The sequence below is a fragment of the Mucor mucedo genome, assembly GCF_025094135.1.
Source record: "Mucor mucedo strain NRRL 3635 chromosome Unknown EV154scaffold_29, whole genome shotgun sequence".
Taxonomy (NCBI): domain Eukaryota; kingdom Fungi; phylum Mucoromycota; class Mucoromycetes; order Mucorales; family Mucoraceae; genus Mucor; species Mucor mucedo.
In genome coordinates, this window is record NW_026252313.1 from 123,502 (window position 1) to 149,845 (window position 26,344).

Genomic DNA, 26,344 nt, shown 5'->3' on the forward strand with positions numbered 1-26,344 from the left:
AGCGTGGTACGAAAGACCAGGTCAGAAATTAAAAGATCAAGGCTTAGATAAATGCAGGGATTTTTTATTTTACTGATCCTCAATCACAACCTAATTTTATCACACATATCAGCAGTACAGAACACATGTCGGTATGGGATCAGCTTCATGTCAAATGTATGATGCATTTTTATATTTGAAATATGACATGTTAGTTAATTTATCTATTCATGGTTATAATGAAGCACATCATAAATAAAATCGATAATGATGATGACCACACTCAAGTATACTACAAGAAAGATTATCACCAGTATTAAACATGGTATCTATCACGATACAGACAAATACTACGCCATACGATTTACACGCTTACATTCCTAAAGAAACACATGGTTCAGTATCATTAGCTACTATTCAAAGAACCAAACTTTTTTATTTATTTATTTGTAGTTCATTCGTTTGGAAATAATGCAGATTGAAGGTATGGGCTGTAACTAGACAGAAGTAGCTATGATACGAGAGAAAATGTATAGCTGTGTTTTCTACCAGCAATCGTTGGCCATACAATAACCCGTGACATACAGGAGATAAACCGAGGCCCTTTCATTTTATGTGCAAGCTCAGTCTAAATGACGCAAATAAGCTATCATTTACTAATTGATTGATGATTGATAATCATAATTGTCCTCGCAGCTAAAACTGTACTGCTACCTTTTAGGAGGATAAAACTCTTTTTAGACTTCCGCCTTGTTTAAATGTACATAATTAAACAGGAAAGTCGCTTGATTACAAATATAATGTTTAGTCTAGAACCTGCTTGTACTTTTTTTTTTATTATTATTCCGCGGATACCGACAACATTATCAGATCGTGAAATATAGATTTTGAAAGACGTTAGGAGTAAGTCTATTGTTCAGTAGGAACTTTTGCCATAGAAACAAAGAGATATGTCGCAGATACCATAAATATTTTAATTGCCTGTAAACAACTCCAGCGAATGATCAAATGATTATGCTCTTTGCGAGAATAATCCTCCTCCTCATATGTCTCCAAAAAGCATAGGCGATCATTGTTAGGCATAAATATCAGCCAGTTGTACACATAGCAGATTAGCGCCATAGCAATTGCATTAAAATAAACCATATTTCCTGTCAAAATAAAGCAGGCTACAATACAAATGAACATGACAACAATACACATGTTGAAGACCACGTAGGTTACTTGACGTGTCTTGAAAAATACGACAGGTCGAAGGTTGCCGTTCGCTTCAATGGCCACCAAATCCATAATGCTCATAAAAAGCCCGGCAGACAATGCAATGAGATAGAAAAATGAGTTTACACAGAGAAAATAGTTAATCATTCGTAGAAGAAGAAATGGTGTAGCCCTTTTGTTTGCATTAAAAAAAAAAAAATTAAAACTATATAGAGGCAAATAAGTTTACCCGGAAAGACAGCCCTTTTTCTTTTGATTTAAAAAAAAAAAAAAATCCTATTTATAATCGGTTCATTTAAACCATGGACGATACATTAAATAACAATTTTTTTGACGTGGTAACGCCAGATAATGTTTCTGAACCAGACTTGAGTTCTTCTGATAAAACAAGGCTTAGAATAACCCGTGCTTGGTATTGAATGAAGAAAAGTTTCAGGTGTAATGGTTGATTTACTTTTTTTCCTTTTCTTTTCTTTTCTGTCCAGTGATTATTGTAGAAAAAAGAAAATTAAATGTTATTTTACACCTGGCCAAGCCTGTACAAATTGTGTATCTTATGGCATTGTTTGTGGATTCAATGAAAAGTAAAAAAAAAAAAAAAAAAAAGAAAAGAAAAAAGGAGGGGCTGTAGGGTCAAAACTCTTGTGTAGTTAACACTTCTTTTTCGTTCTAGTGCTAAAAAACGGGGGCCGCCTAAAGGGTAATTTCTTCACGCTGTCTATGATCTATTAGTCTAAACTTTTATTGAATTACAGATATATTGATGCTTTAGAAAAAAGAATTCGAAAAATGGAAGACTCTTTACAAAACCAGGCTACAGCAACATCGCCTGCACCAGTACAATCACCCTCACCAGGACCACATAGACAAGATTCAATACAATCTAACAGTGGGATAAAAAAACCTGAAGGTGCATCATCTGATAAAGTACAATATTTAGGGGACATGTCTAGTTTTCAGCTATTCTCAAACAAAATTCAATTGGATGATACCAACAGAAAATGGAAAGGACACCATATACGTAAATTTGGTAAACAAGTCGTTTTAGTAGAGGACGGGAAAGAAGATGAAGTTGATGATCCAAGTATACCAGACACTCAACTTGTACCTCATGTGAAACCAATACATTACTGGATTTACTCTGTCACCGGTGTAGACAGACATACAAGTAACCGGTTAATAAAAATGTAAGTAACCAACCCCCCACGAAAAATTTAGTTACTAAGATACAATAGTTACTTTGCAAATGTCCACCCAGTATTACCAGTAGTCAATAAAACAAGATTTTTACAGCAATATAGGGATTTAGCAGATACATATCCTCCTTCAGATTTACTAAACGCCATGTTTGGTGCAGCTGCAAGATTTGTCGAATGTGAAGCTTTAATTCAGAAATCAAAAGCAAATCGACCACCAGATGCTGTTTGGGATGTACCTGTCGGTTGGTCAGACCAGTTTTTTGATCAAGCTCAGACTATTATTACCACTTCCTCCGCAACTCCAACCATGTCAAAAGTTCAGTCTATCATTCTTATACATAATCATAGTGGGAATTTGGATTCAAAATCATCTGCCTGTTGGCTACTGGGTGGATTAGCCATACGACTGGCTCAGGGCTTGGGATTAAATCGTGATTGTGAAGAATGGGATATACCAGAGAATGAAAAGCAAACTAGAAAAAGAATTTGGTGGTCACTGTATGTAGCTGATAGATTTCATTCAGCTTCTCTAGGAAGACCCATCAGTATTAGAGACGAGGTAAATAGCGCTAAATTGATTTTATCTGCATGTGTTGATATCTTTACATAGGATAATGATGTGGGTTACCCGGATTCAACAGCAAGCTGGAAAGAAGTTTTAGATGAAGAAGACGATAACGATTTTGGACCCTCCTCGCCACGCTTTCCTTCAGCGATGTGTAGGCCCAAGAAGTTAGAAGGACGAGTAGGAATTTATCAATTATTTATCGAACTCATCAAGCTGTCAGAAATACTCGGTACTATCCTTCAAGGCTTATATACCCCAAAGGCAAAGAAAGTAGGCTTAGAACGAGGAAGTGATGCCATTGTGACCAGGTTAGATCACCAACTAACTGAATGGCGATTTGGCTTTCCCGACGCTTTACAAAAGGCTAATTTTGAAGATTTCGATGAAAGCACCGGATATCTTGCTCCTGTTACAGGTATTGAAAAAGAAACGTACACGCCCTCTTGTTTGACATCTGATAATCATCTGATAATTATGTGTAGCATCGGTTTTGTTGTGTTACTTTAGTTTGTTAATTTTACTGCATAGGCCATTTATTGAGGCAGCAGCCAATGGTAAGAAACCAAGATCATCATACTCATCATTCAGGATCGGTACAAGTGCTGCTACTCGAGGTATCCGAATTGCTTCTCAAATGACGATGCGAGATTTCATGATGTTTCCATACTCTTTCAGTTTATATCCAGTCTTGCAATGCTGTCTTATTCACATGTACAATACAAAAAACCTGGACGCAAGGATATCTACACCCGCCAAGACTGATTTAACAAAGGGAATTTCCTTGATTTCAAAATTAAGACCGATGTCAAGTACAGCACAAAGACTTTATAGGTTGCTAAAGACGATTATGGATAATAAGGAAATCGAAGTGCCTGTACATGCTTCAGATTCGGAAGAATCGAATAGGTCCAGAGATAATAGCGTGGACACAACGCCCATGTCGAGCCGTATATCAGACGTTGGACGTGGAAGCAATACAAATAAAACCAATGTTCGTGCTTACCAACAGCCTATTTTACCTCCAACCGCACCTAGAATTCTCACGCAATCACCAAAAGAACAGCATTCGGTTCGACATTTCCAGCAATCATTAGCAGAGGTGATTGCCCCGCCCCACATGGATGGTTCAAGTAAAGCACAATTTTGTTTGACTTTTGCATTTGATTAATCCCCCCCCCCCTTTTTTTTTGGCAGCCATTTCGTCCGCTCCGTCGCCTACATCCATGTCCGAAGCCTTTAGTTTAAAGCAATTCGGTTTTAATAACACATTAGGTGATCCCAATCAACTTGATTATACTATGCAAGACGTCTCAGCATTCTCAGAGATGGAAACTTTACCAGCGATGCCCGACGTATTCCAACAACAACCTTTTACAAACTTACATCACAACCATAACCCTTCCATGCAGCATTCACAAGTTAATGTCTCATATGTACCTACTGCATCACCTACTACATCTATACAAAGTATACTGGATAACAATAACGAAGGGTTGTTTCGAAATAATCCTAATAACCCCTTCTTTGGTATTCCGTCTTCCATGGATTGGACAGAATGGAACGAATGGAGCCAGAGTAATCAAGGCAATACCACCTGGCAACCACCTGTCTAAGCCAAGAAACGTACATAATAAAAACATCCATCATATATTTACGGTTTTCAGAAAATGTTTATTGCGTTATAAGTTTTATTTTGAAAAAAAGTGATGATTGTTTAATACCGCAGGTGGCCATTATAATCTAAAGCAACCTGTTCCGCAGGTGTGATAAACCGGACAATTCCTTCCAAGTGAGCGGGAATGGGGCACTTTAATTGAGGAAAGATAAAAGGTACTAAGTTGTCCGTCGTTGCTGCCTTAGATTTAATCATCCCCATCTTGTTTTTTTTTTTTTAAAAAAAAAAAAAAAGTCATCATCAGTACTTCATTTGAACCATCTTTTTATAGAAAATTATCTTCGTAGCCACATAATGAGTTACCGTTGAAACTACTTTAGTTCGATAATCACACCAGTGACAACACAATCACCATGAAGGTATCAAAGTGTGATTATCTTGTTAATCATTTTCGTTTTTATCCGTATTCCTCTTTGCAGTTATATATTGGCCTATTTTTTTCTCACTTGGTCTGTCTGAAGCATCCACGTATTTAATATTTAGAAACGTATATAATAATTAATCGATACAAATCAGACACTATTAACACTTTGCGATATAGCTTTCATTTGTACAAGAAGTGTGAAAATTAAGTTCCGTACAAGCTCATTGTTCCCTTTAGTTAGGACTGTAGAGGGGCCATTTTTTCAAGAAAAAAAAAAACAAGTGGCTCATTGTATGGAAAACATAAACAGTAACATATCTACAGGAAGGAGAATAGTTATGGAAGCCGATACACTTTTATCGTTACCATAATGATTTCTCAGTGAGTGACAAGATAAATATGAAGCTATTATGCTGAATGTATGCGGTTAATTTATGATGTCGTCATAAAAAAATAGATTTATAGGATGAGTTTTTGTGATCATCAATAACCTTTACTACGACTTCTGTTAAGCCTTGCATATGTCTTATATTTCATTGGTTTTCTACCTCGCATCATCTTGCTCATTTACGCTGAATTAGACCTTTATGATACTATTGTGTTCGAACTTTTCGAGCTTGTATCAGTTCGAACAAAGCCCGAAGCAAGTTTTTGCACTCGAGCATGCGCTTTTTTTTTCTTTTTTTTTTTGGATTGGAGCGAGTATCCCTTGGTTGTAAAATGGAAAGTAGCCACTTTAATTTAAATTCAAGGTAAAAGGACGGGTAATGACATTTTCTATTAGCAACACCCCTTAGCGTTGTATACTTGTAAATTGACCTTTGGGGCTATTTTAAGCTAATCAAAGTGCTGCCATGCGACGGGACATCGTGATACCTAGATCTTCAATCGCCGATTGCGTTAAATGTTGGACTTGTCTGAAAGAGACAAATCCTCAGTTGCACGCAACTTTAGGAATGAACCCATCGCGCCGTTTGTAATTCACAAAGAGAAATTGAAGGCCGCTGGAATCGGTATACAACGACAAATTTTGAGCAAGTATGCCACCCTGAAGGATTTCAGTTTTTACTCTCCAGTCCGTGTACGAAAATTAATGTCTCGATACATGCAATTAAGCTCTCTTAGATAAAAAAAAAAGCAGGAAAGTGAACAGGACACCAGAACAACGGGAAAATATTTGGTCGGATGGGTCGAAGTACAACGTTTAAGGTAGTAATGGAAAGATCCGGGTGATAGAAAAGAATAAATGCATCAACTAGACCTTGGTAAAAAGATTGTGAAATTTAGCACGGATTTAATGATGATTTGGGTAGAGGATCAGGACCTCTTGTTGTCATGAAAGACATCATAAATAAAGAGACTTGTATTGACTGTTTTAATGATCATTTCCTTATCTGGATCAAAAGTAACTCAAGAGAAATCTAGGTGAAGAAGATGGAGCAAGCTGGCACAAAACGGAATGTGATGTCGACGGGTTCGATATTTGATCTGCCCGAAACCCAGACTTCAATCCGATTGGGCACATTTGGGCTTACGTTGGGAGACGCATAAAAAACCCGTAAACATCAAATCCAAAATACCGATCAAAATAGACTCTTCGTGACGAATGGTAAGAAAGTCATTTTTAGAAATTTGGTCAGAAGTGTCATTTTTTCGACTCCATGGCACACCATCCTTAAATGAATACTGAGGCAACTTGGAAGTTCATTAAAGCTATCGTCACGATTAGGTATATTTATTATTGTAATAAATTTATGGATGCAGAAATTCAAAAATACAACTTCACTCACCGTGTTTATTATAAAGAAAAGAAAAAAACGTTTGTGTTCTTCAGGCAAAGGATCTAAACTGGAAGTTTGATATAAACACATATTTGTTAATAACATGCTTTATGGATTCAGCTGATAAAGAAAGAAAAATCATTAATGTTTACTAGTGATCGAGGCATTAGTATTGGATCTGCTATCAAAGGTTTCAGACGGGAAAATGGGATGAGAAGATCCACGCAGAAGCTGTTAATGTTTGTATCACAAGTAAACATTTAACCTCTTTAGCATACATTTTCTGTTTTGGCAGTTTAAGCTATCCCCGTGTTAAGAAGAAAACGAATAATGTCAAAGAATACAAAAAGCTTAATAAAGGTACACTTTATTGTACAAACCCAGCTTACATTTATGATATAAAGGACAATACCATTCAATTAAGAGACTATATGTCTGCTTTGGAAATTTCTCTAGTTGTCTTAAGCACCGTATTATTTGTTTGCCTACTACCGCCGTTTTTCTCTTCTAAAACCAGTAAACAAAATGCTGAAAAATATAGTTTCCAAACATTGACCTTCAACTTGCAGGAGAAGGTGGGAAACCATTAATTCTTTTCCCGCCAAGTGACTATCTTAATCATTGGGGCGCATATTGAAGCTACTCACAAAATTGACTCCAGCAGCTTTTTGAACAAAGATTTTATTGATAAAAACGGTCTTAATAGCAATTCTTTTACTAAAGTGCAAAGTGGTGAGATATACACATATAAACAACCAATAAATTGTGGTTGAAAGAAAAAGAAAACGGTTTGCGCACTTTTAAAAATAAAAAAGCATGATAAGCCGTGTGACATACGGCTGATAGGTTTACTTTTTGTTGTACATGATGTAAATTATATATTATAGTTGATAAGCATAGGAATACTCTCACCCTTTCGAATAGTATTTGTGCTCGATCAGTCTTTACAAATTGGATACGTTGTACTACTACGATGAGTAATATTCTAACTAATAGATAGACATTCTCATGCAGTCCCTGATTTTTTTGTAAAAAGGAGGGACTAACAATATACGTGTAACCTACAATTGAAAACATACATAAATAACAACCCTTTTTTTTTTCTTCCTTTTCTTTTTGCATTTTATTTTTCGGTGTTAAATCTAAATATGGTAAAATCTACCTTACTATTAGCCGCTGCATGTTTACTTGTTGCTGCCGAAGCAAAAGAGTATCATACCAAGGTTGTAATTCTTGGAGGTGGTGTCAGTGGTATTAGTGCTGCTTTAAATTTGACAGCAGCTGGCGTCACGGATTTCATGATGGTTGAAGCCCGTGATATTCTCGGCGGAAGAGCACAAGATACCCAATTTGGCGATGTAAATGTTGAGTTGGGCTGTAATTGGGTACAAGGTCTAGGCACCAACCCCATCAATCAGCTTGCGCTCAAGTACAACCTTTCAACAGCTTTTAGTGATAGTGCCGATGTGCAGTGGTACGGTGAAAAGGGAAAATACAACGGTACTGAAATTTACAATACATTGGATGATGCGTTCAGTAAAGTTTTGGACATTGGCTGTAAGTTACCAAGAAAATAAAATAAAATAAAAAAAAAATAGGAAAATGTTTTGAAGCTAAAATAAATTGTCTATTTAATTAGTTGAAAAACTTCAGAATGACGAGGTTGACATCTCTGGTAGAGTTGGCCTTGATCTTGTCGGTTGGCAACCATCCAACGCTTTTGAAGAGGCTGCTGAGTTCTATTATTGGGATTGGGAGTTTGGAGAGACCCCTGAACTTTCTTCTACGGTGTTCGCTGCTGTCAATGATAATTGGACCTATTCTGGTTTTGGGCCTGATGGAGATGGTAACAACTATGTTGTCGATCAACGGTAAGCTGCATAACAATTTAAGTGGGTTTTCTTAATATATGAACTAATGAAAATAATAGTGGTTTTAAGCACATCTTTTTAGAGGAATCCAAAAAGGTTTTTAAGACCGATGCTGACAAGCGTTTATTATTGAACACAACCGTCACCAAGATTGCGTATAATAACAAGGGGGTTACTGTGCATACCAGCAAGGGTGATACAATCCATGCAGATTATGCCATCACTACATTCTCTCTTGGCGTACTTCAACATGACGATATTGAATGGAGCCCAGCACTCCCTGACTGGAAGCGCGAAGGTCTCTACGGTTTCCATATGGCTACTTATACCAAAATCTTTTTCAACTTCCCCTATCAATTCTGGGACGATTCACAGTTTACGGTTTGGGCAGATCCTGATCGCCGTGGTTACATGAATGCCTGGCAAAATTTGAATGCACCCGGTTACTTCCCCAAGAATACCAGTACCAATATTTTTTTTGTGACGACCACACAGGACTTGTCTTACGAGGTGGAGAACAAGACAGATGAAGAAGTCAAGGAGGAAATCATGGTGGTATTGCGAAAGATGTACGGTAACGATATTCCCGAACCTACAGACTTTATGTTTCCTCGCTGGCATACAAATCCCCTTTTCCGTGGTAGTTATTCTAACTGGCCTATTGGAGAGTTGGATGAACATCATGCCAACATGAAAGCACCTTTAAATAATAGAGTGTTTTTCGCTGGTGAGGCTTTATCTACTGAATACTTTGGTTTCTTGCAAGGCGCCTGGTTTACTGGTGCAAAAGCTGGTGTGGATGTAGCTCTCTGTCTCAAGGGAAGATGTCCTCGCGCTGAATACTACCCAGAGATCACAAACGCAAAAATTAGGGCCAACATCATTCACCGTTAAAATAAACATATAATTTTTTATTATTTTTTTTTATTTTTTTTATTTTTTTGCATATACTATAAACTATAAACTATTTTTCCATGTAGTTTCATTATTATTACTATGTCGCCCCTTTTAATCCACGTCCATTAAATCTCGGGGGCGGTCATGTGAGTTATCAGTATCTGCTTCAACTTCTGTAGAGGAGCCTGAGGCCAAACTACGAACCGATCGAGGAGTCCTTCGTTGATGGTAAAATAAAAGACCCCCATCACGTGGTGGAGGGGGGCCAGTGTTTGTTGTTGTTGTTGTTGATGTAGTTGCAGTAGTTGTAGCTGAAGTAGTAGGAAGCGAAGAACGTCTGTTATGGTTGTTTTCTGTGCGACCTCCTTCCCCTTGTTGTTGTTGTCCATTGCCAATAGGAATAGCCATAACTTCAGACGTAACGACGTTATCTTCTAAGTGAACCACTTGTTCTGTAGGGGGTGGTGGTGGTGGGGCTGCAGCAATGACAGCAGCAGTGGCTGCCACTGTCGTGGAAGACGTAGCGGTTGGGTTGGGTGGATGTGTATTATGAGGTCTTTCAACACACCACCATCGATGACCATCAGCCCATGCTTTTGACTGACAAGCTTTTGAGCAGTATTTTGCCTTTCGACTAATGTGTGTGTGAAATAGAGAATATGAGCAAACAGTGAGAAAAGTAATAAAAAATGATGAGCTTACCAACGGCGACATTTGGCAAATTCGCGCGGGAAACGTTCCCATTTACCACATTGCATATTTGCACATTGTCTTACGCCGCCTCTTCCTTCATCTTTCCTACATGCGTTTCTCATGATGACCCCAGCCCAATAAATGATGGCGGCAGGATGAAGTCTATGTGTGAATTTTTCGACAACAGAAAATACATTGTGACGATGGTTAGAATGGAATGCTTGACGAATCTGAGGGTATTTTGATAAATAAGCTAGTAACTGTAAGGATAGCAAGATATCTTCTTCGCGGTGTAATATTGCATCTGTTGATAAATTATTCAAGAGTGGGATAGTAGATAAAGAAGCTGTATACTGTCTTTCTTTGTGTTTTATTGTTCTCTTTATGAAAGTTCTTCTCTTTGGTATAACAAACATCATGCTTGAAAAACTGTTGTTCATATCCATGGGCTGTTGCTGTTGTTGTTGCTGTTGGGTTTCTTTAGCCGATTGTAGATAATCAGCTGTTGTTGGCATAGTAGTTGGTAAAGTTAAAGCAGTTGTATTCGTAAGTGTCGCCGCTGCCGCCGCCGCCGTCGTCGTATTCTTTCTTTCCTGATCTTTTTCGATTTTGGCTTTATCAAGTGCGTTCATAAAATTCTCGAGAATTGCGAGTACAACATGAACTGCACCTGCTTCCACTACACGAGACCTAATATTTTCAGTACCACGTACTCCAACATTAACAACGCATTGAAAGGCTAAAGACCATTTCCAAAGAGAGTGTTTATCGGTATGTTGACAAGTAGCCAAAATCTTTACAAGTCTTTCTAATCCGCCATCCGCTGCTAGGATTTCACGAATGCGTGGTGAGGTGGAAGTCATGTAGGCTAGATGCGTTAACGAGTTTACCAATGGCAAAGTTGCTGTACAATCTAGAGCTCGTCGATCATATAGCGTAGATGTTATAACAACAGCCGCTCTGTTTTGAGCTGGAGAACTAAAATTAGGCTCACGCATGGTGATAAAGAAATAGATGATGAAAATAAAATGAACAAGAGAAAAAAAAACAAAAAAAAAATAGAAAAAAAAAATAACAACAACAACCTCCTTATCGGGATCCCAAAAGACCGAAATAAAAAATAAAATCTTAATTTGGGTCTGATTGGTTTAACCTTGGTGTGTGGAAAACTCCTAAAAGTGTCATGACAACACGATAGATGTTAAAATAAAATGCATCGTCATCTTTTTTTAATGAGAAAATAATGGAAGTCCGATTCTTTATAACAAGAGAATGAAAACGCAAAACAAAGAAATAAAATCGTAACTCAGCACGGATATGCGATGAAATAGAGAGGTCCCGGGGTTTACGAAACAGTTGCTGATCTGAGACAGACAATTGATCACGTTTTGGTATAATAAGATGACTGTATTTCATCTCTTTTTTCACTTTCAGTATAAAATAAATGGATGCATATACCTAGTTTGTCGGTAGCAAAATGCATGAAGAGGGGTACTTAAAAATCAGTACTGATCTTTATAATAAACATCTTCAACAAAATCGATCTTGAATCAATCACATTGGATCGATCAAAACTTCAACATCCGAAATAACAGTGACAGCTGCAATGATGATCAGCATCAAAGTAGATAGGCATCGATTATTATCGTAAAATAAGCTGTGAAAAAGGATAAGCAACATCTACTTGGACTTAGTATAGGCATACGCGTGTCACAAGCACACAGTCATTGTCTGAGAAGTCGCGAGATCTGATTGCCTTGCTAACAGCAGATACACCAATAGCATCTCTCCCTTTTAGTTTATTTAACTCAACTCAGGATTGAGAACAACCTACCACTGCAACCTCAAAAAGAAGAGTGCATTTACTTTATTTCAATCTGCATATGCAGTTATGAGAAGTAACGTCAAATCAAAATTATAGTTTTGTAAATTTTATTATTCCATGAATATTGAAAAATTATTCGAGAACACCATAGAAATGGTTGCTAGTAGGAAGTAACAGCGTTTGTTTCACAAATGGCATGTTATGTAAATCAAAGTCAAATTGAAGGGATTAGCTACAGTCATCAAATCCTATCATTTAATCATTGTCTGATTTAAATCGAATGGTAACACGTGTGTGAGTATAACAATTTCCTTGTAAACGAGACGCTTTTGAATTGTAGACAATTAAATATTCAGGATCAACTCTAAACATACTGTTTCCATGTGGGTAAAATTGCAAATAGATAAATCGTTACTAGTATCTAATAACCCTGTCGATTTCCTCTGGGTCTTCATAAAACAAAGATTCATCAGCAACTTGACCCCTTAAAAGGCATTTTCTTTTTGAAGTCGACAATTTGGCCTCATGTTTCTTATATTTATGAAAAGTATCAAATTATGCTTAATGTTAAGTCATGTAAATATGAAGGTGATTTTTATTAGAAAGTGGTTGAACTTTTTAGATCCTCAAATTCAGATGTTTCTTTCTTTCAATTCGTAAACGCTTAAAAATGACTTGCATGTATCTTCGTATTGTGCTAAAAAGAATTCTTTTGGAAGTTATGATCACCATCACCATACGTTTATAATGTCATTTAGAGTAAATTATTCGATTTATTATAGGATAAATCAGTATTGCATCCATCTCATTCCTTTGAATTGACGATGCAAAGAATGTATCTGATGCGTTGTACCATTGTTTCTAACTACAAAATGCAATAGGAAAAGTAGGGGTAAGTACTTATCATTTTCAACAAGAACACTACGATAATATCAGACATAAACTGTTTATACTAGGGGGGAAAGATATTATTGCAGCCAATATAATTTGGGTTGATGTTACGTATGATGTGATTTTTTTGTGTAATTCTCTTCCGCTTTTTCCTTTTCATTTTTGTATACCTTCAGTTTTATACTTTTCTTATCACAGTTATTACAAAGCTCATATTTCTATTCGAATCGAATTATGTTAATTCTAAACTTTTAATAAGATATCATTAGGAATGGTTATAATAACTTCCACTTTTAAAATCGTTGTTATTCAATACTTAGATTCTGATATTTCTCTATTAAACCCCTTGTTAATTACTTAACTATATGTTACATTTAAAAATAACATTAATCAAGTTGACAACTATCCGTTTGTTTCTTATTTTTATATCACTTTCCTATCAACTTCTCGTCAATAATATTCAAATGTGTCCTTTTTAATTTGAGTAAAGTCATTGTGTTTATTATTCAACCCAGAAGAAGAAATTGCTAAATGAAAACTAAACACAAAGACAAGAAAAAAAATAAGCGATACGGACTGATAATGAATCCGATAATGTAGTTCTCTCGCTATCTTTGTGACTCATCTATGAAAGATCACCGGTTTAATAGATTTAGTTGAAGTCTATAGGAATCTCAGATACTGTTTATTTAAACCAATCTTCCCATAACCATCCATTTGGAATAGATATAATGTCGTGTGTTAGAGAAAAGAATTCTATGAGATCAAGAACTTTTTTTTTTAGTCATAAAGTTGAAAGCCAGCATCTACTTGTGAGACATCTCGTCAATAGAAGAAAAAAATTGTGTTTAGGGAAGACTTTTTTTTCATTTATTACTAATATAAATTTGAAATGTCTACCGTCGGTCAAGTAAGTTTCATTTTAGTTATGACTATGGATAAAATCACTGAAAAAAATAAATAGGTTATTAAATGTCGCGCTGCTGTTGCTTGGGAAGCTGGAAAGCCTCTTAGTAAGTTCGTGTTTTCTTGAACTTTTAATATTTTTTTTTTGACATGAAGATTTGTAGGCATTGAACAAGTCGAAGTTGCTGTTCCCAAGGCTCATGAAGTTCGTATCAAGATTCTCTATACTGGCGTGTATGTTGTAATACGTATTAAAAAAACTCGATTTGTTTTCGACTAATACTTTCCTCCACTTTCTTAGTTGTCACACCGATGCTTATACTCTTTCTGGTGTTGGTAAGAGAAAATATAAAAAGAAGAAGAGACGAGCTGTATACTAAACGCATAATTAGATCCCGAGGGTGTCTTCCCTGCTATTTTGGGACACGAAGGCGGTGGTGTTGTTGAATCTGTGGGTGAAGGTGTGACTGATGTTGCTGTTGGAGATCATGTCATTCCTTTATACACTGCCGAATGTAGAAAGTGTAAATTCTGTAAGAGTGGTAAGACCAACTTGTGTGGTTCTGTCAGAGCTACTCAAGGTCGCGGTTTGATGCCTGATGAGTCTGTTCGTTTTACTTGTAAGGGACAACCCATTTACCATTATATGGGTACCTCTACTTTCTCTGAATATACCGTGGTTGCTGATGTTTCTGTGGTCAAGGTTGACCCCAAGCCTAGCTTGCAAAAGCTTTGTCTTTTGGGTTGTGGTATCACCACCGGTTTCGGTGCTGCCACCAAGACAGTACAAATTGCTGAAGGAGATAATGTTGCTGTCTTTGGTGTCGGTTGCATTGGTTTGAGTGTAATCCAAGGAGCCGTTTATAACAAGGCCAAGTAAGTTATGGTGCATAAAGTAAAGGACAATAGTCTTAAACCTGAACAAAAAATAGGCGTATTATAGCTATTGATACCAACCCCAACAAGGAAAAGATTGCCAGAGAATTCGGAGCAACTGATTTTATCAATCCATTGGATATCAAGGGTACTATTCAAAACCATCTTGTTGAAATTACTGATGGTGGATTAGAGTATACTTTTGATTGTACTGGTAACGTGGATGTGATGCGTTCTGCTCTTGAGTCTTGTCATAAGGGTTGGGGAGAATCAGTGATCATTGGCGTTGCAGCAGCTGGTAAGGAAATCAGCACACGTCCCTTCCAATTGGTGACAGGTCGTGTCTGGCGTGGATCTGCTTTTGGTGGTGTCAAGGGCCGTACTGAAATGGGAGGTCTTATTGAGAAATATTTGGATGGTCAATTAAAGATTGATGAATTCATCACTCATACCTTTGACTTTGAGCAAATCAACGATGCTCTTGATGCCATGCACTCTGGTTCTTGGTAGGCATTTATATATATATATATATATATATATATGTGTGTGTGTGTGTGTGTATGATTTTTCTAATATTTTTTATTTGTAGTATTCGTGCCGTTGTTACTGTTCAAGAAGAGTAAGATAAATAAAATTTGATCTCGGTTGTCGCGTGTGCGCGCATAAGTGCACGTGACAGAGATAAAATATTCAAAAGATGTTGTGATATGTTTGTTGTTATTTTCTTTTGTCCATGTCTGAAAAACGTATTCTAGAAGGTAGCCATGAAAGTGGCGCTGTACCGCCCCTTCCTCCTTTTAAAAAGCGGCTCACCCCAGGAACCATTCAACCCTTTCATTCCTCAATAGCAGAAGTAAATGTACAGGACATGGTACAGATCCCTCCCTCTCACACAACTGTATTGAGTTTGCACGTTGTTATTCTTGACAACGTGGTTTTTAGTTTACTTGTCTTTTTTTTATTATTATTATGGATTGTAATTGATTTTCAATTTTTCACAACCTCTAGCCTGAACTCGTGGAAGAAAGTCTGTCCAAGCAAGACTTGTTAAAAGGAATGCGGTTTGCCAAGGTACTTTTGCAGCAAGCTATAAACTTTTTTTGTTGCTGCTTTAATAACGCTCCCCTTAGATGGAATACCTGGCAACAAAAGAGCGATGGATAAATACGATACAAGCGGATGCTATGACTGGTCTTGTTCGATTACAGTTGGATTTGGTAATGATAGTTTTCATGCTTCCCTTTTTTCGAGTAGCGCTCAAGTGTAACTCACAATCTTTTTTTTTATTGAAGCTCCGGAATGAATTTGTATCTGCAGCAGCGGTTACAGCAGCAACATCTTGTCTCAAAATTACAAGTAAAGCAGAATTATTCTCATTTTTTTTTTGTTTTTGTTTTCTCAACCTATATTTATCTTTGATAATGATGGTGATAGTGACAGGTAATGAAGATGCAACACTTGTTACACAGGAAATTCGAGCGATAGGTATTATGGTTACGAATGAAGTGAAGGCATGGTTCAAACAAGCGGACGAAATCAAAAAAGGTGAACCAACGGAAAAAAATAAATAAGCTGTAGATTTGCGATTAATCATAAACTCTAAATTGGTAGCGAACAACCCTGAGTTATTTGTCCAATTTTTAAAGACAGAGTCACGGCATGTCTCGGAAGCCAACAAGATGCTTGAGAGATACATGTACCAGTTGGAACACGAGGAACAGATCAAACGAGGAGATACGGACGTCATAGCAAAGCAAGTGTTGATTCTAACCCATCAATTGGAGGAAAGACTGGAGCAGTTTGAAGTTTGTTTGGAAAGACTGAGGACACTGGAAAAGAAGGAAGACAGGGCGCAGAGTCAAATGGTGTCAGTGATTATGAAGGATAAAAGGGAGGATAGAGTGACACCGTTTACACCCGAAAGGCCTGATGTGGGTGGTATAATGAAAGAAGAATATGAGTTTCTGACACATATTCGCAGTAAAGAAATACTCTATGTGTCCCAAGAAAGGGTTCAGCTAGCGGATATAGCAGACGGATATATGATGCAAATGAGGATGATGCGGGATGAACAGATCATGAAATCGAGTTATGTGCATCATTTGATGTCTTCGATCGACTTTCATCGTGGTCGCAGTTACTATTATGAGCATCGGCGGTTGCATCTCGAAAAGGAATATGATAAAATTAAAAAAGAAAGGAGATTTCTAAAAACTCAAATTCAATCCGAAAGAGACTATCAGGAGAATATCTTGGCAACAGAAGAAAAAAACTTGAAGAGCAATCTAGCAAGAATTACCGCCCAACGAGATCATTTGTTGCAATTATGTCAATCGCAATCCGAAAAAGAAACTCAGTCTAAGGAGAAAGAAGCGCTTATCACTAACGAAGGAGAAAAACAAAAGGTAGAACAAACAAAGAGTAGTCTGTACTACATGATGTATTGACGTTTATCTAGCAAAGGATGTTGGAACTGCAACAAATAATACTATCCAAGAGAAATGATGATGGATCGCTGGCCATAAAAGAAAGTCAGCGGGTAAAAGAGCTTCTGTGCCAAATTGAGTAAGTAATATGTTTTGTATTAAAATTGGATGAACCCGGTGATAAAAAGTTATGCAGTTTAACACATGGCATCATGCACGTTCTCGGTCAAAATGGAAATGAACCGTCAAATCATTCAAAAGAGACTATCCATCATTTAAAATCAAACTTGACTCGACTGTCAGGCACCAGAGGGGATGCATTGGAATTATTAGACAAGCTTGTCAAACAAAGGATGGAACTGACCCTAATCGTTGATTTCTATGAAAATGTAACAAAAAAAAACTTGCAGGTCTACCCGAAATAATCCCAATTTTATCATGTAGACCGACCGCCTCTTGTTTGCCCAAATGGATTGCGATGGAAGTGTATTTGAAAGACGTATCAAGCATATGGAATTCACCATGAGCAAAAAAAGGGAACACATATATAAAATCGAAGCAGAAAAACAAAAGTTTTCTCAAACTTTTCCGGGTTTAGAAAACGAGAAAGCCAAGATTTTAAATAAAATCAACGCCTCCAAACGCATTGTCCATCAACAAGCCGATCGTATTAAAGTAAAAGAACAAAGAGAAAAAGAGCTTGTGGCACACGTTGTGAGTACTAAAAAATAGTTGCATAATCAGACATCATGTTAAACTACTCTATATAGTCTGAACAGGAGGCCGTCCTAATGAAGTTAATTGATGACTTGGAAAACTATCATTTACAAATCGATGATTATTCCCAGGAGTGTGTAGAGCTGGGAAGAAGGTTAGAAATATATGAGACACAATTACTTGAAGTATGTAAAGTTGAAAATCAAAAATTCCTAAATCAAGTTAAATAATCCGTGTTATCACTAATCAACAGAAAAAAAAAATAGATGAAAAGAATATCATTTGAAAAGACAAGAGCGTTGGATGAAGAAGTATCTCTGCAAAAACAGGTAGAAGAGGAATATAAACAAGTTCAAAGAAAGTGGGCCATGATCACGCTTGGAGAGAATCCCGCATCACAGCAGCTGATAGATGAGGTTGAAGACCTTCGGGTAAAGCAAAAAAAAAAAAAAAAAAAAAAAAAAAAAGTACACATGTTAATTTTTTCTTAAATTATAAAAGGCGCAATTCAAATGTAGTACCTGCAAAACACGTACAAGAAAGTGCATATTGCTTAGTTGTTATCATACATTTTGCAACGAATGTATCAAGACTCGCTTAGAGACCAGACAGAGAAGATGCCCATCATGTGCACTTAACTTTGGTGCTTCTGACGTGAAAGAGTTCTATTTATACAACACAATAAATTAATAATAGTTTCTATTATGCATTTTATAAAACACCTATTGGTGCACATACTTTTCGGCTCATGTGTAACCGTGAAAAGATAAACCAACCCCTTATTTTCCTATTAAAAAAAAAGTTGTGAAAATAGCTATACTACAATGATCATGACTGCTCCCTTTTTAGTTCATCACAAATCTTATAAATACCCAACTGAAACAAAGGTGTAATTATTTTATTATCGCCTCTTCTTTTTCTTATAAAAATCAATTATACATACTCATGAAGCTCACAATCATTTATTTCTTACTGGTCCTTTTCAACCTTGCTTTCGCTATCAAATCTTCTTCTACGAAATCACGGTTATCTAAACGAGATTTGAAAAAGAATCTGGAAAAGAATCCTGAGCATGTTCAAAAACGTGGGGGCGCCGGTGGTATGTATACTGAAAAAAAAAGACTACCTTTTTATTGTGATGTCAGATTCTAATTTGATATCTTTGTTAAGGTCGCTGTCCCTATATCTATTGTGCTGATAACGGAGGTGATGAAGCAACTTAGAGAAATACCAAATCATTTTCTGTATCCTATTATTACCCTGACACATCATATATGCATATGTATATTTTATTTTTGTAAAGCATTTTTTATTTCTTACTAGTTTGTACAACGGTTCCATTCCCATCCATTTCCTATAAACTAAATCTTTTGACATATTTTCATCATATTTTTCCTCATTAAAAAAGAAGAGTATTTTGTTTAAAGCCTGATCATAGTCTCCCTTGATAATATTATTTTTGGCTATGTTATTAATAGAGTGGTGAGCTATATCATGATGAGCTAATTAGTTTATTTACTTTTCTTGTCTTCAAATCTGAAATATACTTCGCATACGCTTATTGAATTTTATCGTCTCTAGGAATATAATGATATCCCCCGCCATTATATGAATAGTGGGTTTTATGATTAACTGTCTACCAGTTGCAAAGTGCACGCTTCTTCTATCAAGCACACTTTCATACATAGGAAAGTTCTATGGTTTCAATTTTGAATATACAGTGACAGATAAAACATTAACTTTTTTTTTCTTTGCCAAGACTTATAGTGCCAGATATGAAGGTTTCACATTATTTTTACTTAACGTGTAGCTCAAAGCAATAAAGTAAGCAAAAGTAGAGATATCTAGTTGTTAGTAAGAATGCAAGTAAAAAAGCACATCGGAAAAATGGTGGTTAAAGAGAGAGACTAAAATGATTCAAAGCAACTGGTATGTTATATCAAGGGCTCGAGAATAAGGGATTGTGATATTGATGGGGAAAGTATGTAAGTTTATTTAATGCTGCTTTACGCACTGTTTATTGACATGGTCTGTCAAATCATGATACTTCTGTTATTTGTTTGAAGTACTAGGCAATAAAGATTTTAACCCGGGTTTTATGGTTCGATATATATACATCTTTTGAAAGTGTGGTTTTCTTCCCCAATTAAACACATACACACACTTGATTTAAACTGGTTGAAAGGACTTTTTTATTCGTAACTTTATATCTTGTACTGATTAAATTCTTTGAAAAATATACAGACAATATCTACAAGAAGTAATTCTACAAGCTTCTCTCTTCTATTAGCGGAAAAAATTATTGGGGTATTGTAAAATGTAGTCATTGACAAAGATTTGAGCTTAAAATAAAACAAGACGTAAGAAACTAGATAGATTCTTGATCTTGTTTACAGCCTTCTGAAATCGGTCATCATCATCTGTTTCACTTATAAGCCCTTTAATGAAAGAGAGATAATATATCATTAATATATATCACCAATATCTTTATCGATCAGTACTTGCAAGATGTAGTTATGGTTAGAACACAATCTACTTCTCGCGGAAGAGTGACCACTTGCATTACAAGACTTGCAAGTCAGGTTGAATGAGCTTGAAGATGCAATGGTTCTGTTTCACACTTTTTGCTTTTTTTTTCGCTTCAAATGTTTCCTTTCTCTTTAGGCCTGATTTTTTTTAGGAGTTATTATGTTTGGATATATAACTGAACATATACAGTGCATTATTACCTCTGTTTTCACCGGCAGGTTGATTCATTGTGCTGATGCTTGTTTTGTCCTGAACCTTAGTAATTTTAGCCTTTATTTTGGTATTATAAACTTTTCTGTATCTGGGTAAGTACGGGGTCTCATATTTTTTTGTGAAAGAAGCACCCCTGTTTGATATATTGTCAATTGAATCAATTTATATTCTAATGCTTTAAGTTCACGTCATTTTTAGTAATTGAAATTCTGCTTCTGTCTCCCTTTTTTACTATCTTAAAATATTAAGATCGATTGAGGATTTCTATAAAAAGAGCGAAATTACACTCATAAAGATACACCTTTAAATAATTAACTGTAAAATTTATAGGATACATCCTGTAATAGCCTTTGTCTGGAAACTTTTTTTATTCTATCTGAATGTATATATATATATATATATATACGTATATTTATTTACGTCAGATTGTATGTTTTTTTAACCACTGTCTGGAATATAAAGTACGGATACTGTAACATGAAACATTGACAGATTTAAGATGAGTTGCTTTGAATAAAGTAAAATAAAGCTGATACTATTTCTACTTGGTTAGAAGGTAGGCCTTCTTAAAAAAATTGTATTCAAGGCCCAAATATATTTAAGGGGTAGTGTGTAAATGATAATTCTGTTAGCATTTTTTATAAAAAGGGGTTATAATAAGATATTTTTTATATATATACATACTCATAGGACTTGAGAAAAATCATCTCAATATATGTGGTAAATTGTGATGGTTACAAAAAAAGAGATCTATTGAAAAACATGAGCTTTTGACGCTAAACCACTGTCATTATAAAGTAACGCGTGCTTGTGTTGAGCTTAATCATATGTCGTTTTTTTTTTCTACTAAATTAATGAAATAATAGGGAGAGAAGAAGACTTTTTCTACAGTCAAATGATGACAGTGTTAGAAGACGAGAAAAAAAAAAGGTTTTAGGGAGCCCAGTTCTTTCTGTTGCAAGTACAAAACTTGAGGTAGTTTGTTTTTTTCCCTCTTTTTTTTCTATTTCCAACTTTAACAGGAATAAGAGTATTTGTTACAGATGAAGCTATCTATTTTAACCTTGGCAGTACTGACAACTGTATTTATTCAACACTCAGCACATGCAAAAAATGTTGACAGGCGATTAACAAGAATGAAAACGGGTTCTTTTTTACGGGGACGGAATGTAGTGAACGAGAAGCGAGAAGATAATAATGCCGCACCAAAAAATCCGTTTGAAAGTCTGTTTGGCACCTTTGTAGAAGATTTTACCATGGTATCAAGATATTTCTCTCAAGGCGGCCTTACTGGAAATATTCCTGATAAAGGTCCTTCAGAATAGATTAAATAAATTACATATTTTATATCAAATAAATTGCTTGTAAAAAAAATATCCCATATTGAATTAAAAAGTAAAAAGGGGGGTGGCTTTATACACTCATCCATATTCTTTGGATTGATTGATTGTTTTATACGGTTTATTTTATGTTCATTCTTGCGTTAGAAAATAACATTACATAGTGAAAGGGGGGAAGCAAAAATAAGGAGTTACTATACTTTTTTGCCGAACTATGCTCGGCCACCGATTAAAATTAAGCATCTATCACACTATATGTAAAAGAAAAAAAAGGTTAAAAAGTAATATTACTGTTTAAACAATAAGGATCGACATTCTCATTCTTATTAAAAAAAAAGATTTCTTTTATATAAATATGTTGAAGTCTTCATAAAATTTCCTTAAACTTTCTTGTCCTGTCATTTTTTTTATAAACCATGCATCTATCCTCTGTGCTAACTCTACTAGGAACAGCTACTCTTCTAGTGTTCGAAGCATATGCTGTCACAAAACACTCTAAATCACCTGACACGCACCAACTAAACCCTGCCGTTATATCGTTTCAAAGACGAAAAGGTGATTTGCAGCCTGTTTCGTTTTTACAAAGATCTCCCTCCAAAAGACTATATCATGAACGCCAGTTTAATAAAGCTTCTCTTCATAAGCGAGACTATGCTACTACTCTCAAGTATTTAAGAGCTGCCATGAATAGTTATAGGAAGGATTTTGTGACTCCACCACCTGTGGAGCTTATACAGCTTGAAGAACAACTACCTCCTACTGCCGCCCCTCCCCTTCCTGTTGGTAGCGTTCCAAGCAGCCCTGTGGCTTATGCTCCTGTTGCTGCTTCTCCCATGGCACCACCACCACCACCAGTAGCTGCGGCTCCAGCATTACCACCTGTCACACAAATACCTGAACTTGACACAGAAAACCCGTCTACCCCAGCAGCAGATGACGCTACGCCTACGGAAGCAGAAAAGGGGGCCGAAAGTTCTGATACTAAAATACCCGTTATAGACTGGGAAGAAGATGATATATTTGATCCTGAGGAGGACCCAAGTGATGTTGGCCCACCACCTGTTGTTAACGGTATACCTGTTGACCGAGAGGAGTAGTTATGCGTAAAATAAAATAAAAGAAAAAAAAATAAAAAAACCACATTCTATCTTTCTGTCAGATGATAATGCACATGTTTGAATAAATGTCTCCTCTAAAATAGTCAACTCATTATACCCTATTTCGCTCTTTTTGCTCGTTATTATTGCTTATTAGGAGCACTCAGAAACAGGGAGCCAGTCTTGCAAGTTTTTTTTCTTCTTCTTACAGTGTATTAAGAAAGGGGGGATAATGACAGTGTTTCAAATCCAGGTTTTCCTATTACCACTAATGGGAGAGGTATCGATAGGGAGTGTATCAGTAGTATAAAATTGCATTTAAGAGAGGCACATACGAAATACGTATAGTCCTTTTTTATTTTTTCAAAGATAATATGACAAAGATATCTACATTTGTTACGTTCTTGGTTATTTGTATACTATGCTTCCACGCATCTTGCACTGCAGCAGGAGGGTTAAAATTAAGATATCGTAAGCGGTCTCTGGGTGCTTTGGATGTGAAAGAAGCAATCAAAAATGGCCAGAATTTTCTGACTGGTATAGGCGCTGTTACAGAGCATACAGTCAAAGGCGAAATAGGGTCATTGAAAGCCAAGGAAGATGCTGCGAGCAGACCTGGGTCATCTCCTTCATTTGGCACCAGTACAGCCGATATTGCTTCGGGTGGAAAGACTGTAAAATAGATATATTGTTTAATAAAGCTTTATTTTAAATACAGAGTGAGATTATATGTGCGTAATGGGGATATGTGTGTGTTAGTGTGTATATGATGAGGAGTTTGTTTTGGGGTTTAGTTTTAGTTTTCGCAAATTAAGTTCCATAAAAGCAAGTTTTCTACATTGACAACGTTTCTTTTTGAGTATGAAGAACCGCCATTTGACAAACAGGTGGTCTCACTGGTGCCAAGTGTATGAACATCCCATAATAATACACGATTATCGTTTAATTCTCGTACGGCCTCTCGTACAGTGAGGGTGAATGCCAAACTTCTACCGGTGTTCCATGAGGTGGACCAGATGGTACCACAGCAAAAGTATTGGGGTGTCTTTATAATGATTTTTTGGTCTGGGTATATATCTCGACGAAGGTAAGACACAAACTGTTTAAAGGTAGCAGCGAATTTTTCGGGGGAGACTTGGATCGCTTCAACATCGGCATTGCCTAAACCTACAATCACAATATCTGCTTTTGGAGTAGTTTCGTTTGATACAAAGCTACTGATAGAATGCTTAATTTCTGATTGATGGTTTCCAATGGTTTGTGAAATATGGTTGAAATATATTTTACTATCGACATCCCAAGAATTAGTCAACTGCATAGGTTGATCGTGTAACCAAGGATAATCCCCAGTGTCTTCATGATCATCGTTACAAGCACATTTTAGCTTTTCATTGCGTTCCTTCTTGTTTTTGATCTTCTTAATCTGATCAATGTCGCACCAATTTTTACCGGATTGAATCGCTTTCAAATTCCTAACAGTGTGTGTGTGTGTGTGTGTCAATTTCTGGCTATTTTTAGATGATATTTCTTTTTGGGCTTATTCTACCTGCGGACATTATTATCACCAAACACATGGACGATCTTTTTACCAAGACATTGTGCACCCTGACCTCTACTTTTGTAACCCAAAACACAATGATCAGCCATAAAGACTTTACGGTTGACAGAGTAGATGCTTTCGGTCTTTTCATATGCCGTATATAAGTCCATTTCGTTCTCCAGCTTGTAAGTATCAATATCGACCCAGGTACCCTTAAGCAGCGAAGTTGTGTTTGAGTTGCAAATGGATTTTTTTAAGGCGGCAGGTCGAACAATTAATTTATTCTGTGATTCAAATGGATGTGGGTGGTAAGAGTGCAAAACGGGAGATTCCCAGAAATAAGATCTATATTCGTTGATACCCTCCAGTCTATAGGTATCGGCTTGTTGAAAAAGAGTAGGTGCAAAATAAGCGTTTTGTTGCGCTTCGTGTTGCTCTAACTGAATAGTCAGTTTTGAAGCTTCTCCAGTTGCAAACATAACAATGCTATCTTTAGGTCCTGTATGTGCAGAATCATCTTTGATGGATGCTTTAGCGGGTGTTGGACCGAGCTAAATTTTTCCCCCAAAAAAACAAAGGTTTAAATGAGCAAAGCTTTCTTATCTTACTTATAAAGCTCTTTCCCACTTACCAATACGACAACACAGACTTCTTCACCCTGATTGATATATACGTTTCGCTGAGTAAATGTACCATCGGCTTTAATAAACATGGCCTTGTCAGACCATCCATCCCAATAGTGTCGATCAGCAGCCCTGTTTGCAAAAATCGTTGGTATATATAGGTGTATTTTTTTTTTTTTTTTTGAGAAAATAAAGAATTATGACTTACAACCAAGCAATATCTACCTTGTCACAGACAGTTTTTAGTCTCTTGCCTGGAAGAGGGATGTCGTCGAGAGTTGAGAGCTGTTGCTTTTTCGAAGATGCTGTGGTCTGATCGCTAGGTTGAAATACATAGAACAATGTGAATAGTAATGCTAAAATAACTGTGATCAGAATCAAGTGACGATTCTGTGACAATGATGTCTGCATGGTTCTATACAAAAAGGAAAAGGGCTACTGTAGAAGAGGAGGGGGTAGAGAAAGAAGAAAAGGAGACTCAAAAAAGGGCACACAAAAAAGTTAATCTGCGTTGTTACACGGTGCTTGCAAAGAAACTATATTTGCGCGAATTTAATAATTTCCCTGCTTTGCCTCTTTTGGACAGAAAGACACAACGAGATTTGGCTTTTTTTTTTTTTTTTTCCGGGAACGAATGATAGCTGGGAGAGAAGATAAATTTGTTACTACCATAGAATTCTTTGACCCTCAACCCCTTAAATAGGGTGGGCCTTCACCTTAATCCAATCTATATTTTTCCAAACATGTTGCTTCCTTTAACCCAAAGTGTTTGCCAAATCTTACATCAGAACTTATATATTTGGGTTTTAGTGCTATGGATATTTAAACTAATAACTGCTCGATTTAAGGTTTTTTATAATCTACTTGTATGTTTTACTGTAAAAAAAAAAAGCGTATTCTTTTCTGTGGTTGCTATTGTTGAATATATGACTTGGAACGACAAAGTTTTTGACAGGGGAAACATGTAAACAATGTGCTGACTGATTACCAAAGAGTTACGATACAACCAGGGGACGATCACAAAAGCAAGGGAAAAAGATGATCTTCCTCATACCATAGTGAGAAACAGTGGTATCACAACTGTGCCAATGTACTAGCAGAACCTGAAGAGTAAAA

At 36.4% G+C, this 26,344-nt stretch overlaps 9 protein-coding genes across 9 annotated transcripts; 6 read left to right on the forward strand and 3 right to left on the reverse strand.

The window, feature by feature from the left end:
* Positions 1–834: 834 nt before the first annotated feature.
* EV154DRAFT_503349 (uncharacterized protein) lies at positions 835–1,466 on the reverse strand. The gene is made up of 2 exons (XM_051600910.1): positions 1,427–1,466; positions 835–1,369 (listed from the first exon to the last, which is right to left on the reverse strand). The coding sequence occupies exon 2, from the start codon at positions 1,342–1,344 to the stop codon at positions 889–891; it is 456 nt and encodes a 151-aa protein (XP_051459333.1). The 5' UTR covers positions 1,345–1,369; positions 1,427–1,466; the 3' UTR covers positions 835–888.
* Positions 1,428–4,632, forward strand: EV154DRAFT_503352 (fungal-specific transcription factor domain-containing protein). Its single transcript, XM_051600911.1, has 7 exons — positions 1,428–1,781; positions 1,871–1,897; positions 1,953–2,384; positions 2,433–2,955; positions 3,007–3,379; positions 3,447–4,094; positions 4,159–4,632. The coding sequence occupies exons 1-7, from the start codon at positions 1,639–1,641 to the stop codon at positions 4,575–4,577; spliced, it is 2,565 nt and encodes an 854-aa protein (XP_051459334.1). The 5' UTR covers positions 1,428–1,638; the 3' UTR covers positions 4,578–4,632.
* Positions 4,633–7,919: 3,287 nt separating this feature from the next.
* Positions 7,920–9,648, forward strand: EV154DRAFT_550320 (uncharacterized protein). The gene is made up of 3 exons (XM_051604921.1): positions 7,920–8,341; positions 8,424–8,655; positions 8,715–9,648. Exons 1-3 carry the CDS (start codon positions 7,933–7,935, stop codon positions 9,547–9,549), a joined length of 1,476 nt encoding a protein of 491 aa, XP_051459335.1. The 5' UTR covers positions 7,920–7,932; the 3' UTR covers positions 9,550–9,648.
* Positions 9,539–11,365, reverse strand: EV154DRAFT_503360 (uncharacterized protein). Its single transcript, XM_051600912.1, has 2 exons — positions 10,255–11,365; positions 9,539–10,186 (listed from the first exon to the last, which is right to left on the reverse strand). Exons 1-2 carry the CDS (start codon positions 11,241–11,243, stop codon positions 9,664–9,666), a joined length of 1,512 nt encoding a protein of 503 aa, XP_051459336.1. The 5' UTR covers positions 11,244–11,365; the 3' UTR covers positions 9,539–9,663.
* A 2,448-nt stretch (positions 11,366–13,813) lies between these two features.
* Positions 13,814–15,435, forward strand: EV154DRAFT_461789 (S-glutathione dehydrogenase-like protein). Its single transcript, XM_051597564.1, has 7 exons — positions 13,814–13,871; positions 13,926–13,974; positions 14,032–14,101; positions 14,169–14,203; positions 14,260–14,743; positions 14,800–15,249; positions 15,333–15,435. Exons 1-7 carry the CDS (start codon positions 13,854–13,856, stop codon positions 15,364–15,366), a joined length of 1,140 nt encoding a protein of 379 aa, XP_051459337.1. The 5' UTR covers positions 13,814–13,853; the 3' UTR covers positions 15,367–15,435.
* Positions 15,436–15,463: 28 nt separating this feature from the next.
* EV154DRAFT_503364 (uncharacterized protein) lies at positions 15,464–18,663 on the forward strand. The gene is made up of 12 exons (XM_051600913.1): positions 15,464–15,614; positions 15,752–15,814; positions 15,874–15,960; positions 16,036–16,099; positions 16,178–16,288; positions 16,355–17,148; positions 17,202–17,308; positions 17,366–17,558; positions 17,614–17,883; positions 17,940–18,071; positions 18,153–18,317; positions 18,388–18,663. Exons 1-12 carry the CDS (start codon positions 15,477–15,479, stop codon positions 18,574–18,576), a joined length of 2,313 nt encoding a protein of 770 aa, XP_051459338.1. The 5' UTR covers positions 15,464–15,476; the 3' UTR covers positions 18,577–18,663.
* A 3,721-nt stretch (positions 18,664–22,384) lies between these two features.
* Positions 22,385–23,065, forward strand: EV154DRAFT_561840 (uncharacterized protein; the record flags this gene model as incomplete). Its single annotated transcript, XM_051605698.1, has 1 exon — positions 22,385–23,065. One exon carries the CDS (start codon positions 22,385–22,387, stop codon positions 23,063–23,065), a length of 681 nt encoding a protein of 226 aa, XP_051459339.1.
* Positions 23,066–23,439: 374 nt separating this feature from the next.
* On the forward strand, positions 23,440–23,748 carry EV154DRAFT_561841 (uncharacterized protein; the record flags this gene model as incomplete). The annotated part of the gene is made up of 1 exon (XM_051605699.1): positions 23,440–23,748. One exon carries the CDS (start codon positions 23,440–23,442, stop codon positions 23,746–23,748), a length of 309 nt encoding a protein of 102 aa, XP_051459340.1.
* On the reverse strand, positions 23,741–25,792 carry EV154DRAFT_503367 (uncharacterized protein). Its single transcript, XM_051600914.1, has 4 exons — positions 25,437–25,792; positions 25,237–25,360; positions 24,612–25,156; positions 23,741–24,537 (listed from the first exon to the last, which is right to left on the reverse strand). Exons 1-4 carry the CDS (start codon positions 25,637–25,639, stop codon positions 23,862–23,864), a joined length of 1,548 nt encoding a protein of 515 aa, XP_051459341.1. The 5' UTR covers positions 25,640–25,792; the 3' UTR covers positions 23,741–23,861.
* Positions 25,793–26,344: the final 552 nt, after the last annotated feature.